The 14,214-nt window shown below is 42.4% G+C and overlaps 1 protein-coding gene across 1 annotated transcript in view; it reads right to left on the minus strand.

Annotated features, from left to right (window-relative positions):
• Positions 1-598: 598 nt before the first annotated feature.
• Positions 599-14,214, minus strand: part of LOC307215938 (uncharacterized protein) — a 31,044-nt gene continuing 17,428 nt past the window's right edge. The window contains exons 3-4 of the mRNA XM_079975782.1: positions 2,132-2,210; positions 599-1,228 (exon numbers count right to left, since the gene is read on the minus strand). Of these exons, the coding sequence (XP_079831908.1) occupies positions 1,161-1,228; positions 2,132-2,210 (147 nt within the window). The 3' untranslated portion in view covers positions 599-1,160. The remainder of the gene's footprint in view (positions 1,229-2,131; positions 2,211-14,214) is intronic.

The following is a 14,214-nucleotide window of genomic DNA, read 5'->3' on the forward strand; positions in this document are numbered from 1 at the left end:
TACAAATCTGAAGGGTGAATCCAGGCAGCCAATATTTCTAATTATCCAGTGAGCAGCTATTATTCATGTTGCCAAGCCAGAAGCCAACAACTCACAGCCTCAATTGTCTCTCGCTTAATATATTTCATTCAGGATATATACCAAATTTGACTTCTCCCAAAGTTGTACTGATAAGAAATAAGCACTCCCTTCTCTAATGGCATGGGGTAACCATAGCAACATGCAGTAAAAAAAAACAAGCAGCTCCATGAGCAGGCTATCTGGGAACTCAAGAACTGAAAGATAAATAATAATAAGGTTCAAACAATCTGCACCCCACAGAAGGAGAAAAAAAATAGAATGATGACAGGATGATTATTATTAATCATTACCGTAGCACATGAAATTTCAGAGCTGCTTTGCAGAAAGTAAAAGCTAACAAGCTGATGCCCAGTTGGCTCACAGTTTAGAAAATATATAATACAAAGGAACTCCCATTGAATTTGTATTCATCATTGTGCCTTTCTACATCATTGTTCTCCCTAGATTCAGGGTCTTTTACAAGCTTAAGTGCGAGCGAAAGGCAGAATCAAACATACATTTATTTTATTCAGACAGAAAGATGAGGACAGATTTATTGTGTTCCCTCGTAGTAGGAGCTGGATGCTAATTTTGCTTTCATACACCATAATTATAAGAAGTTGGAGATCGAATAATTTCCTACAGCTCTTTGGGACAAACGAGATGATAAACAGATGCAGGACTGCGGGACTTCATAAATCTTGTTCTCAAAAGTTGCAGGCTCAGATTCCTGCCTTGCACTTTGCATGTTTTGTGGCAGGTGGGTAGCTACAGATTTGCATAAACCCATCAAAGCCGCACCACAGATACACCTGTCTGCTACTCTACAACGCAGTGTAGTGCTGCCATCATGTCGGAGCTTTCACACAGAGAACAAATCATGGCTCATTGATAGAGTCGTGCTGATTAAAGGGTAAGCACTACTAGGCACAAAATTTGTTCACCACTATAAAAATCACACTCACAAATGCGCGCACACACACACACTTACTTGCTGAGTCAAACATATAACTTCCTGTCCAGTGCAGATTCGAATGGCACTTCTACCATATACCTTTAAACCAGTTTCAATTCTATTCAGATGGCATTCTTTAAATGGATTAGGATTCCAAAACAAGACATTTGCAACAAGCCACAGTTAGACAAGGCTCTTCCTGAAAAGTTATGCCTGTAGAAGAAGAAGAAAGTGTCAATTTGATTTAAAAGTTGTAATGTTGATGCACCTAGATAGTCACCAAACAGGAACGAGCTTTGATTAAGGTAGTGTTGTGGTCAATAGCCTTCCCTAAAATAGGATTAGAGATTAGAGGGTGCTTTGGGATGCCCAAAAAGTGATGAGGTGGCAACCCTAGTATGTTTACTCCACTCTTCCTCTGAGAAAGTCAAAACAGCCAAAGATCTGAAGCACCATGAATCTAGCATTGTTAGAGTGCGTTGCTGCCAATCACCTGACCTCAGGTTGGCCACACTGCTGCTGCTGGAGGAGGCAATGTGTTGGCCAGGTTGCTATGGTGCAAACACACCAACGAGCACTATATTGGCTTCGCTGGTGCATCTGCATCTGACCTTTGTTTGTTTATATCACTGCTGCTTAACAAGATGGCGAGCAATGAGGCAGCAACAAGGTCAGTCAGTGAAAAGTGAAAAGGCTGAATGGGGGGAGGGAGATGTCTGGAATTTGTGGAGAAGGGTGAGGAGCAAGCTGTGTCCTAACATATGTGGCTTTGAGCAGACAGAAAGCAGAAAAAGTGAGGGGATGTTTTGGGCTGATGGTGACAGGCAATGCACAAGTTATGAATTGCTACATTGAGTGAAGCAGCTGGGTTCTCCATGAGGCCTCTCCTTAGTCATGCAGAGCTGTCTGCCAGTTGTAGCCAGGAGGTCATGGAGGACTGCTACCCTCCATGATCTTCAGCTGTAAATGATAAGTCCAGTTGGGACCTCTCCTGAGTTGCATGGAACTGTGAGTAATAGCTCTGCAGGGTGTAAGCCCCAATGTGAGTTTGGGAAGCTTGAAATGGGATTTGCATCATTCAGGGGGTGGGTTTCATTTTTAGCTCTCCCCACTTACCTGATTTCTGAGTCTGCTCAAGATAAATATCAAAACGTCTCAGGGTGGTGGTTCTACACAGGTTGTCACCAGATTTCACCTAAAGAAAACATCCAAAGCCAATTAGGCAAGTGCCTGAGATATTTTCAAGAGATGGCAAAACACCTTTTCTAAGGATGGCTTCAGACACACCTAAGTAGATCTCAGTCATGGCTTGTGAAGACCCAGTAGAGCATGGATCAAAGCAAGTCCAATATTGTAAAATAATGTTTCAGTCATAGTCACAATCATAGAAGAACAGAGAAATAAGTAGTAAAAACAAGATTCACGCAGCTCATCTGTGTCCATGTGTTTAAGGCATATCTTTCTGAAATGTTTTTTCTGTGTCAGGGTAGTTGTACTGAAATGGAGATAAATACATAGCAACATCCCTTCTAGACTTCAGACATTGTCACAGCAATTTGGGTTTATGACAGGTTTGAAATCACAACAAAACTTCCTGTTTTGACACTACCTGGAGAATCAAGGTTCAGTCAGAACAACTTCATTCAATGGTCATCACTGCTCAAATTAAATTAGTTCCTCCCCATTACTTTCTGTCCTGTAGGTCTAGCATCTGGAAGCCTATTCACCACAAAGGTAGGAGCGGCATAAAGAGAAGCAAAATATTAGCACAATTCTAAGATGGCGCTACTAGAAAACATACAATTTGGAATTCAGATGTGGTGATTGACTGTGGTTTAATTCATTCATTCATTCATTAAGAATTAAGACAACCTATTGGAGGATAGAGTCACCAGTGCCTATTACAGTAGCTATGATAGTTGAGTTGAATTATCCATTTAAAGATTCAGAGAGTGTACCTGTGTATCGCAGATGCTAAGGAGAAGTAAGAGGAGCAGCAGGTCATCATCTGCTCAACTTATTTGTGTAGCTAACAAAGATGGCTGGCTGTTGTTGAAAACTGAATGCTGGATATTATCTCAATTCTTAGATAGTGAAACAGCATTACCCATGCACAAGTGCCATCCAGCTTAGGGAAAACCCCAGTATTTGTAGAAGTAGAAAAAAGGGGGGGACTGTTAAAAACAGCCAAGTGAGGACAGGGTCCCTCAGCATCTATGGATTGCTGGCTGAGTACTGGAGGGGAAACAGAAGACTGAGGGGAGGGGAATGGAGCATCCTGGAAAAGGGCATGCCTAGCTAAGTGGTACCAAGAACAGGAGTGCTCCTCATTGCAATATTTTGTTGCAGGTTCCACATGTACTGCTCTACTCTTGCAGTATAAAAGGCTTTCAAAACTAGACTCCTTGGGATCCAGACAATTCAGCAAAATTGGTTGAAAACAGCTGGTTCACTTGCTGTGTTAAAGAGAACACACAGGAACATTAGCAAATCGAGATTTGTACACAACTCTTTGTATCCTCCAAGGGAGGATCTCATATCTCATACAAGCCGAGGAAGACACAGAGAGGTCTGTGCCTATTGCTAAACAGATAGATATATGTTTGCGTAGAGTGGAATTGTATAGATATAGATTCCCGAGGAAATAAAGCAATGCAAATACCTCCCGTTTCCAACTATGTTTTACTTTCCTCAATCTCTCTCTGGAGAATGTCTCTTTGTTATTAAACCTTGATTCTTTTGTACTTCATCTGGTTGGCTCCTTGTGTGTTTGTTGTCTGTAATTGTCTCCATGAAGGCTGAAGTGTCGCAAGACAGCCAACTCCCAATAGGCAGAACTGAATAAAACAGTCTTCCTCTGGAGCAAGTTATTGACACTGTGAGAGCTGTGCACACATATGCAGGTGAACAGCATTTGTGCAGCTCTCTGACTTGGGCTCTTGGCATGCTATAAGCAATAATATTTCAGAAAATTTTGCGTTGGGGCCTATAAACGTTTGTCATCCTTCCAACACGGTTTTGGATTTGTTCTAAGAAACCTAATACTGATGTCGAAGTAGGATAAACAATAAAGTACTTATATGCGATAATAAGGGGAACCTTTCGTAACAAAAGAAACCTTGTTAATTTCAGTACTTTGTGTGTCGAGGTCCCCAAGCCACCCCTCAAATAGCTCACAACTCACACATAATTTTTTGTTTAAGGTTTTTGGCATAATTTTGGCCACAACTTTATTAAAATACATATATGTGAGTGGTTGCTTAGGCATTGGTTAAGACTATCTGTCCCCCCCCCCCCCGCCTGGGGACAGAACTGACATCCAAACTCCCTCGGAAGCCAGTACGGGAAAACAATATTGGGGAGCAATGGAGCTGAGTCACAGGCCCTCAGCGCTCACCCGCATGCTTCCCGGGGCTTGCCGGCCCTAGCCCCTCTCCAGGGATTCGGACGAAATTGTGGCAAGCCCCTGGATTCCTTTAACGGAATGGCCCAGCCAATCAGCCAGATGGACAAAATTCCTACCAGGCCCAAGGTCAAGCAAACCCTCAAAACTCAGGGCGGGTGATCTGGTTCACGCAGCGAAAGAGAAAGCACCAAGCTGCGTGCCTGGAACTTAAAAGGTTCGATCCCTCCCACCAAATTGAAACAATTAAATTCACCCAGCAACACAGCCATCCAATCAAGTGCCAGGGTCATCTTAGCCACCCTTCCTGGCAACAGAGGGGTGACTCAGCAGACCCCACCGCAACACGGGGTCTCATTTTAGGGAGAGCAGGCTTTGGGAAATGAAAGGGGCCCAGAGAAATCAGCCCTTGCCAACTTCAGTATTTAATAAAATCTCATAAACTATGGGGACAAAGTGGGCAAGTATTACCATATCAGCTGTGTCTCTTTACAGGGGGAATAAAACACCCCAAAGCCTTAGAGTGTTCCTGAAGATGAGCACTGCAAGGAGCCAAACTTAATGGAATATATATGTTTCTGCAGTTTGCATTACAGGCTTTTGCATAACTGTGCTTGTAGACCACAATAGGGATTTTAAACAAGAATCATCTTAATAAAGTGGGAGCCTATCAGTTTGACTCAAGACATAACCTTTGGGAGCGGGGGAAGGAGCAAACCACAGGGATCACAGAGACAGCAAAGGAATGGAAAGCAATTCTGGCTGTGGCTGCAGCTGAATTAGTTGCATTTTAAGTGGGCTTGGCAGTTCAAGATCTGAATCCCAGCACAGTGGGAGAGGCTACAAGTTAAACCTGCAGGGTTTAAGATGCACATTTTCACCCTTTGCTTTTCTGAATAGCTGAAGCCCTCGACTAAGTAATGGAACTGACATGGTGCTGCCAACCCCCCTCTCTTTTCACCTAGAAGTGAGTGTTCCGGTTTGTGAACGTTTTTCAGAAACGGAATGTCCGATGTGGCTTCTGCGGCTTCCAATTGAGTTGAGGAAGCTCCTGCAGCCAATCGGAAGCCACGCCTTGGTTTTTGAATGGTTTGGGGAGTTGAATGGACTCCCAGAATGGATTAAGTTCGAGAACCAAGATACCACTGTATAGTGCTTATAGCACACAATTATTATATGTAGGGAAGCAGGGGAAACAAGCAAAGAAGACATCAGAGGCTACTCCTGCTGGATTGTCCCCTTTGGAAGAATTTGTATCCTTAAAACAACAACAACAATATTGCACATGATTGTAAGTCTCCTATCATTCATTCATTGATTCATTCATTCATTCATACCCTGCCCATCTGGCTGGGCTGCCACTCTGGGCAGCTTCCAGCACATACAAAAACACAATAAAACATCAAATATTAATAGTAACCATCTGATCCAATATAAAAAAATCACAGTAACTTTAAAATAAACAACATATATCAAATAAAGCAATATTCAATAATCCATTAGAATCTAATAGTAAACAGTAAAATTAAACGTCTGCAAATAATAATTAAGCAGTTTACACTTATTACGACAAAGAATTACTAATCAGTCATCAGTTAAAAATAACAGCAAATCACAATGCATAAAACACCACAGAACATACAAAACCATGTAAAAGGATCAAATTTAGAAACAAGGGCACACAACTTATAAAATTATTTGATATATATATATATCTTCCCAGCTGCTTCTGCTATTCTCAGAATCACGGTCTGGGAAAGGCTCCCAGGGCTGTAGTTGGGGGGGGGGGGCAAGGCAGGTGGAAAAGCCATTGCCTGGTGGCCAGCAGAAAGTTTCTTTCTCCTCAGTTCTTCATCTGGAGCAGTTCTCTTCTGAAAGCGCCCAGGGCTGGAGGGTGGGGCAAGGCAGCTAGAATGCAGGAAATAATCTGCACATGAAGCAGATTCTACATGAAAATTTGCAAAGCCCTAGGTTGCACATCACACATGATTTGCAGCATATGCGTGCATTTGATTTTAGTTAAAATGTTTTCATTTTCATTGACTAAAACTAAATAGCAATCAGATGGAAAGTTTTGGTGGTTGCTGGCTTGCCAGTATCCATAACCTTTGCTGCTTTTGGTGCCAGGTCACCCTGGAGTCCTCATTGTAAGCAGAAGCCCCTGGATTGATGGGATTTCTGCCTCCCAACTCATCTCTTCTCTCTCTTGCTGCCCAGCTGAAGAAAAGAGATTGGCTTTTGTGACCTCCTGCTGATGCTGTCCAGCTGAAGGAGAGGAACTGGCCATTGTACCCTTGTACTGAGTCTGCTTGCCAAAAGATGGACTCATGCATGCTCTATTATGCTGAAGCTGTCCGCCCGAAAAAAGACACTGGTCCCTGGTGTGGACCATTGTTAGGATAGAGTGGTATGCCTAGACAGGGTGTTGAACAGCTAGACCTGGGTGTCCATTTGTACACATGGCAACTACTTTAAAAATGGCGCGCTATGTGAGCAAAGGAGGAGGAGAGCTGTGTGAATGTGTTTGCAATGAGTGTCAAAAACTGCACAAAAAAGGAAGTACAGGCTTATCCACAATTCACTTGCGGACACAATACCTAGAAAGAATAGGTCTGAGTGGTTTTCTGCTTGTCTGTGCTTTCTAGGCATGGGGTCTGAGTGGTTTTCCATTTGCCCAGGAAAACTCACTCTTGAACACTGAATTGGAACAGACGTCAATACACAGAAAATCCAGTTGACATTTGCTCCAATTCATTGATAAAAAGTGGGTTTTCTCGGGGGCAAGTGGTGTGGCAAGCAGACATGTGGATGAGCTCAATATTTTAATACTCAGGAAAGCCACAAGGTAAATACATCTAGATCAGACCTATTTTTTTTAATGATTATTGTAAATTTCCATGCAAATAGACAGAGAGGTTGTACCTTGGAAGTCGAACAGAATCCATTCCGGAAGTCTGCTCGACTTCCAAAACATTTGGAAACCAAAGCTTGGCTTCTGATTGGCTGCCCCATCGGATGTTCAGGTTCCCAAATAATGTTTGCAAACTGGAACACTCACTTCTGGGTTTGCCAAAACGTTTGACTTGCAAGGTGTTCGGGATCCAAGGTACGACTGTGTTTTGTGAAAATGGCAGTGTAATTTTTCAAATTTGGACAGCTATTTAAGATCTGGGGCAATTAATCTTTTCATACTATGGTTTAAATGCACATCTTCCTTATTTAATTAATCTGCAACTCAATCACACTGAGCAAGAACAAGATAGAAAATCACATTTAAGAACACCATGTGAGCCCAGCATGCCATTTAAAGCATAACAGGGTTCCACTAAGATATTGTTAAACAAGTCATGGAAAATATGATATATTGACTTTCCTCCCTCTCATTGCTGTCCTCTAGAGAATTTTGGAGGAAGGAATATATTCATGTTGCATATTTTAACAATAATTGTGGTAATGACTAGCTCACCCATTGTGAGTGACTGAATTTTTCAGATGAGAAAGCTCAGGAATACATACACTATAATTTTTTAAAAGGCTAGGGAGCACACAGTCTTCTTGGATCATGGGTTCCAACACATGATATGTGGTTTTAATTGTTTATAATTATGAGGTTCTGGCAAAAACAGCAAGATACAGTTGTAAAAAATAATGAGGCTATGGGACATTAGCACACATCAAGTTTGTCCTGCTTTCATGCAAAATTAACTCGCAGGATTCAGTACCATAGGATTGCACCAATGGCTAAAAGCTTAGAAGTCTTTTCAAAAGAACTGGACAAATTCATGGAAGATGGATCTTACAACAGCTGTTGGCTGAAACAGCTAAAATAGCCTTCCGTGTTCACAGTGCCTTTGAAAAGAGAAGCTTGGGATAAATACAAAGGTAGTAGTCATGCTCGAAAGAGCCCTGAGAAAATTCCTCAAAACTAAGATAAATCAAAGTCCCTGTTCCTTTTTTTGTTTTTTACTGAATCTTTGTCCTACACAAAGGTGGGTTTCAAGGGAGGGGTTGTTTTTTGTTTTGAAAATTTAGGCCCTTTCAGGGGAACAAAAGCAGTACTTTGTTCTGGGGGTATGCAGTGGAGTACTGGCACCTCCCCCCCCCAAAAAAAAGTTAAACATGTGGCATTTACTGTAACAACTTCATGGTGAGTACCAGCTCCTTTCTTTTTCTTCTTCTTCTTCTTCTTCTTCTTCTTCTTCTTCTTCTTCTTCTTCTTCTTCAAAAATGCACTGGACAAAAGTCATAGGATTTTCAGGTGGTGGAGCAATATTTAAAGTTATGATGTGATGAGAGCTTTCACATCCGTTTTTAGACTTAAAAATTCCAATACTTGGATAATTATGGTAACCTGTTCCTGAGCAGTGGCATAGAAAGGGGCGTGCGGTGGGTGTGGGCCGCCCCGGGTACCATCACTGAGGGGGGTGACAAAATGGCAAAAATATGTGTTTTTAAAATAAATAAAAAAATTGGTCTCACAACACTTTTTTGTGGAAAAAATAACTCCCACACCCACCACCCACCCCTTCCTATGCCACTGGTAGCTAGGTGAGGTGGGGGGGGAGCACTGGGCGCCACACCGTGGGGCCTGCAGCTTGCCTGAGCTATGCTTCTCTCCTGAGGGGGAGGTGGCGGGCGGACTGCCTGCAAGCTCCGTGCTGCTTTTTCAAGCAGTGTGGGGCTTGTGTCTGTCCACCGCCTCAGCCGCCCTACAGCTGAGGGGGAGGTTGTGGAGAGGCTCCACACAGCGTGCCCTGCCTTGTCTCACCCCGCCCCCATGGGCGGTTCACTCCGCCTCCGGCTGCAGGACGCACACGCCACACCAGGCACCTGAGCGGCTAGCTATACCTCTGTTTCTGAGACTGACATTCTGTGATGACATTGTGTTATTCCCATTCTGGGGTGCTCCCTGCCCCCCGCCAAACTGTTGCAAACAAAGCCGGGACGGATATCTCAGCCCTGCCTTAATGAAAAACTTTTTTGATTTCCATCATAATAGCCCAAGTGCTTCTCCTTAGAAAGAACCTTGATCGCCAACATTGCTTGATGACATAGGCCTCACCCTGTATGAACGTTATGGTCTCATGAAGCCATTCCTGGTTGCATCTGAAACCCCTAAGGGATTTTATATGAGAAGGGTCCCACAAATTTAATTTGGTGATATTTTAGTGGCAGCTGTGAAAATCCAAGCTGACATATCTGTATGAGACTTCTCCATTTCTAAAGGCATTTGGCTGGCTGCTTGTTGGAAACACATTGCAGGACCGGATGAACCACTGGCCTCATCAAACAAAGCAATTTTTTTTGTCTTATTTTGAGAGCTTTTCCTCTTATAAGTGTGCGTTAGTGGGCTACTGCTAGGCTTGCAGACTGTCACAAAATTAGACTTTCCCTTTTCAGCAAGAGGGGTTGAAATGGAAGAGTGGAAGCTTACACATCAGCTCCCCAAGGAGTGCCTGTGCAGTCAATGAATTACTGACTTCTCCTTCCAGGCCTGTCATTCAGACTCCCTTTCACCATCACTAAAACTGTCTTAGGGCTACATGCTCCTTTTTTTGCATCAAAAAATATACAGAACGTCTTGTGACCCACATAAATAAATGTATTCCCAAAGGGCTTGTGCTTGCCTTATAAGCCCTGGCCTTCACTGAAGAAGACACAGAGCAACTTGTCACAAGATATAACTTGAGGAAGGATAGTGCCCAAAGGAATTAGGTTTGAGCTTGGAGTTTCCCAGAATGCAAAAGGAAAATGTCCAGGCCTGCATTCAGCGAGGGAAACCAGCACACCCATTCCGGGGTGGTCATTTTATCTCTGAGCAGGGCAGGAAAGGCAACAACCACAAGCCTATCTCATATGTATTCCATTCGCCTTTCAGGAACAGCTGAACTTTACTACTCCTAAAATTCTGTCTCTCAATTCTTCATTTTTATAAGAGTTGGACAGATTCAAGCAATGTAGTCAGCTGTCTATCTATATGGGTCAATTCTGATTTTTTTGTCCCTCTTTGAACCAGTCAAACTCTCCTTAATATATATCTTTAATTGTTATTTTGGAGCCATAATAGATTATAGAGTTGTTAATGGAAGAAGGTAGCATTTTGGGTTTGGTTTAGTTTTAGATTTTTAATCAAATGATTCTGGTTTAGTTTTATTTTTACATTGTTCTTTATAGGACTAGCTTTAACTCTTCTCAAGAGCTCAAGCTGGCTCTCTTGGGATTTTCATCCTCAAATGGTGTTGTCTGACTCTTCAGTTGCTCCCCAATTAGCAGAGAAATGAGTAATGGGAACCAAAGGGACTTAGCATAGACAGAACCAGGAGAATCTGGAGGGCATAAGAAGATGGAAGAATGAGTGAGAAAGGTTTGGGTTAAATAATAATAATAATAAAAAAGCTGGTCTGATGTACAGAGGGCAATTCTTTCATGCAGCTTCATTGACCATGAGTTGGCAGGGGAGACAGTGTTTAATCTGCTTCAGGTAGACAGTAAGTCTTCTGGCAGGCAATATCAACATGACCTCCCAATAGCTGGGTTCTTTTCTGGGAGGCAGAATTAGCAGGAGGTCAAAATGGCCAGTCTCTGTCTCTTCTCCGTACACCATATATGCCTCTCCCACTGAGTCTGGCAGCTGCAACAGCATGTGGCACAATCACTTTTCCTCTTGTTGAGGTGGGTAGTGACAGCACTGGGCTCAATAGCCACTTCACTTCTGTTCTACCACATGCTTGGTGGCTGTAAAAGGTAGCTCCACACTGGAGAAGTGATGCTGGTGTCACTCTGTGCTCTAAAGACATGAGTAGCTACATGGTCAACCAGCATGTACACCCACTAGTGTTGGGAAGTATGCCACTAGGCCCTGATTGGCTAAGCAATATCTGGCCCTGACTGGCTAAGCAATATCTAGCCTTCTGCATCCTGGCCTTTCTGTATAAAAATTCTTTCTGACTTTTGTCTGATGCCCCCTGCTTTTGATGAAGATCCTGGGTTGCAACAGCTGGTTGTGCCTAGATGCAGCTTGCTGGTACCGTGAGGTCTCTGACTCTCATGGTTAGTATTAAGGTAAGGCAATCTAAGTTTGTTAATGTCTATTCAAAGTCCCAAACGTATCCTTACACTGTTAGTTTTTCTCTTAATGGTCCTTTTGACACAAAACCCCACACATACATTGAGTAAAATAGAAACTTTGCCACCTGACCTCACCTCCACCCACCATGACTCCCCTTTTCTTCCTAATATAACCCTAATGTCTCAACAAATGAAATTGACCTATAGAAAACGTAACTTGAGAAAAGAGACATTGCACATACTTTTGTAAACCAAGAAATCTTTAATAATAAAAAAGGGATGTCCAGAAAAAGCCTGAGTTTCCCCTGCACTACTTCTATGTTTTGTATCTTTGGTGATATTTTTTGTGTGCCATTGCTTTTATGTTAATAAAGAACAACAACAACAACAAAAGGAGCACCATTATTTGGCATAAACAGGAAGTAAGTGAATGTGACATACCAGCAGAGTTTTATTATGCTTTATATTTGTTGGAAGTCATGCAGAGTGGCTGGGGCAGCCCAGTCAGATGGGCGAGGGTAGTATTATTACAGTGGTACCTCGGGTTAAGAACTTAATTTGTTCTGGAGCAAGTTATTGACACTGTGAGAGCTGTGCACACATATGCAGGTGAACAGCATTTGTGCAACTCTCTGACTTGGGCTCTTGGCATGCTATAAGCAATAATATATTTCAGTAAATTTTGCGTTGGGGCCTATAAACGTTAGTCATCCTTCCAACACGGTTTTGGATTTGTTCTAAGAAACCTAATACTGATGTCGAAGAACTTAATTTGTTCTGGAGGTCTGTTCTTAACCTGAAGCTGTTCTTAACCTGAAGCACCACTTTAGCTAATGGGCCCTCCTGCTGCCGCTGCACCGCTGCTGCATGATTTCTGTTCTCATCCTGAAGCAAAGTTCTTAACCTGAGGTAATATTTCTGGGTTAGCGGAGTCTGTAACCTGAAGTGTATGTAACCTGAAGCGTATGTAACCCGAGGTACCACTGTATTATTATTATTATTATTATTATTATTATTATTACTACTACACTCCTTTCCACACAACCCCCTTGCCAAAGAATACTGATATCCAGCATTCACAGGATGTCAGAATGACTATGTCACAAACGTTTGGATACATTTTGGCACATTGCCACGGCATTCTTGCACTTTAGCACATTAAAAGCAGGAGTAAGAAAAGAACAGAAACATTGTATAAAAAGTTATGGAGTTTCAACAAGAAGCTATGGGACATTCACCAATTGCAGCCAAAGAAATATAACTGCCCTGGAACTTTTACAGGTGCAAATGGTGTTGAATGTGCAATCATGTATAACAGCCCTGATAGCATCGTGAGCACAAATCATGAGGAATGCACAATAAATGGGCTAGCCTTTCGCTTGATGTTTCTGGAAAACCTGAAAGGCCTATTGCACAAGGACTTAATCTTGTGCTTGAGAGCTGTTGCCCAACTCAAGATAGCCCATCAAGGGAAGTGTTCCACACAGTTCTCATAACTGGGATGGTGGTCCAAAGCCTAAGCTTTTGCCATAGTCATCAATAAGTGCCAGAACTAAGACGCATATCCCCCAAAATCTGAGGGATTTGAATTGCGGTTGACATAGAGGGAGCTTATTGTGTATAGTTTACTTAATTGAAGTAAAATTGGTTTTATAGGGGTGTTTTAACTTGGAACTGTTTAAATTGTATTGTTTATGGATAAATTTTGATGTATTGCTTTTAGATATGGGCCAATGGCCGTAATAAACCAATCAATCAATTTTGCCATAGCTGAAAAACTTGTGGAAAAGCATAAGGTAATTAGGAGCTAAAACGAGAGAGATGATGATGAAGAAGAGTTTGGATTTGATATCCCGCCTTTCACTCCCTTTTTAAGGAGTCTCAAAGCAGCTAACAATCTCCTTTCCCTTCCTCCCCCACAACAAACACTCTGTGAGGTGAGTGGGGCTGAGAGACTTCAGAGAAGTGTGACTGGCCCAAGGTCACCCAGTAGCTGCATGTGGAGGAGCGGAGACGCGAACCTGGTTCCCTAGATTATGAGACTACCACTCTTAACCACTACGCCACACTGGGATAAGTTTGCATGGGACCCCTTCTTGCATTGTGTGACCAGTCAGAGAGCTGTAATAAAACCACCATTTCTCCCGAATTCCCCCACCTGCTGGTTAGATTTATTACCAAGACATCTCCCTGGCTAATCAGTCCCTCATGGTCATTGCTAAATGGATGCATTTAGTGTGCTCATAAATTTTCCCAACATGTAGTAAACTGCTGTGCACTGTATTGTTCTGGTTATTTTAAAGTTCTTTTGTATAATTATGTATTGCCTCATGTTATGTTGTTATGGATTTTTTTTTAATGAATGCAGAATAAAAAAGACAACTGGCAAAACTCAGTGGCACCTCTAGAATTTACTTTTAGCATTACTCCTTGCAGTAATATCCTTTGCATGGTAATGACCAGGACCAGATCTTCGAATAATCCATGTTTAGCCTGGCACCCTGGGGACTACCATACACAGGATATCACTGGAGGTGGGACGATATCTGAACCAAGCCTACATGTTTATACATGGAGCAGCAACAGCTATACAGTCCATGGAAACAAACTTGAAAAGTTACACTGGCCAGAGGTCAATAATATTTGAGGGAGTCTGAAGGCTGCATGTGTAGTGTGATAACTTGCAGTCTGCCACTCTTTAAGGCAATTTGAGCACCTGCTGGGATTA

The sequence above is a fragment of the Podarcis cretensis genome, assembly GCF_951804945.1.
Source record: "Podarcis cretensis genome assembly, chromosome: 5".
NCBI classification, from domain to species: Eukaryota; Metazoa; Chordata; class Lepidosauria; order Squamata; family Lacertidae; genus Podarcis; species Podarcis cretensis.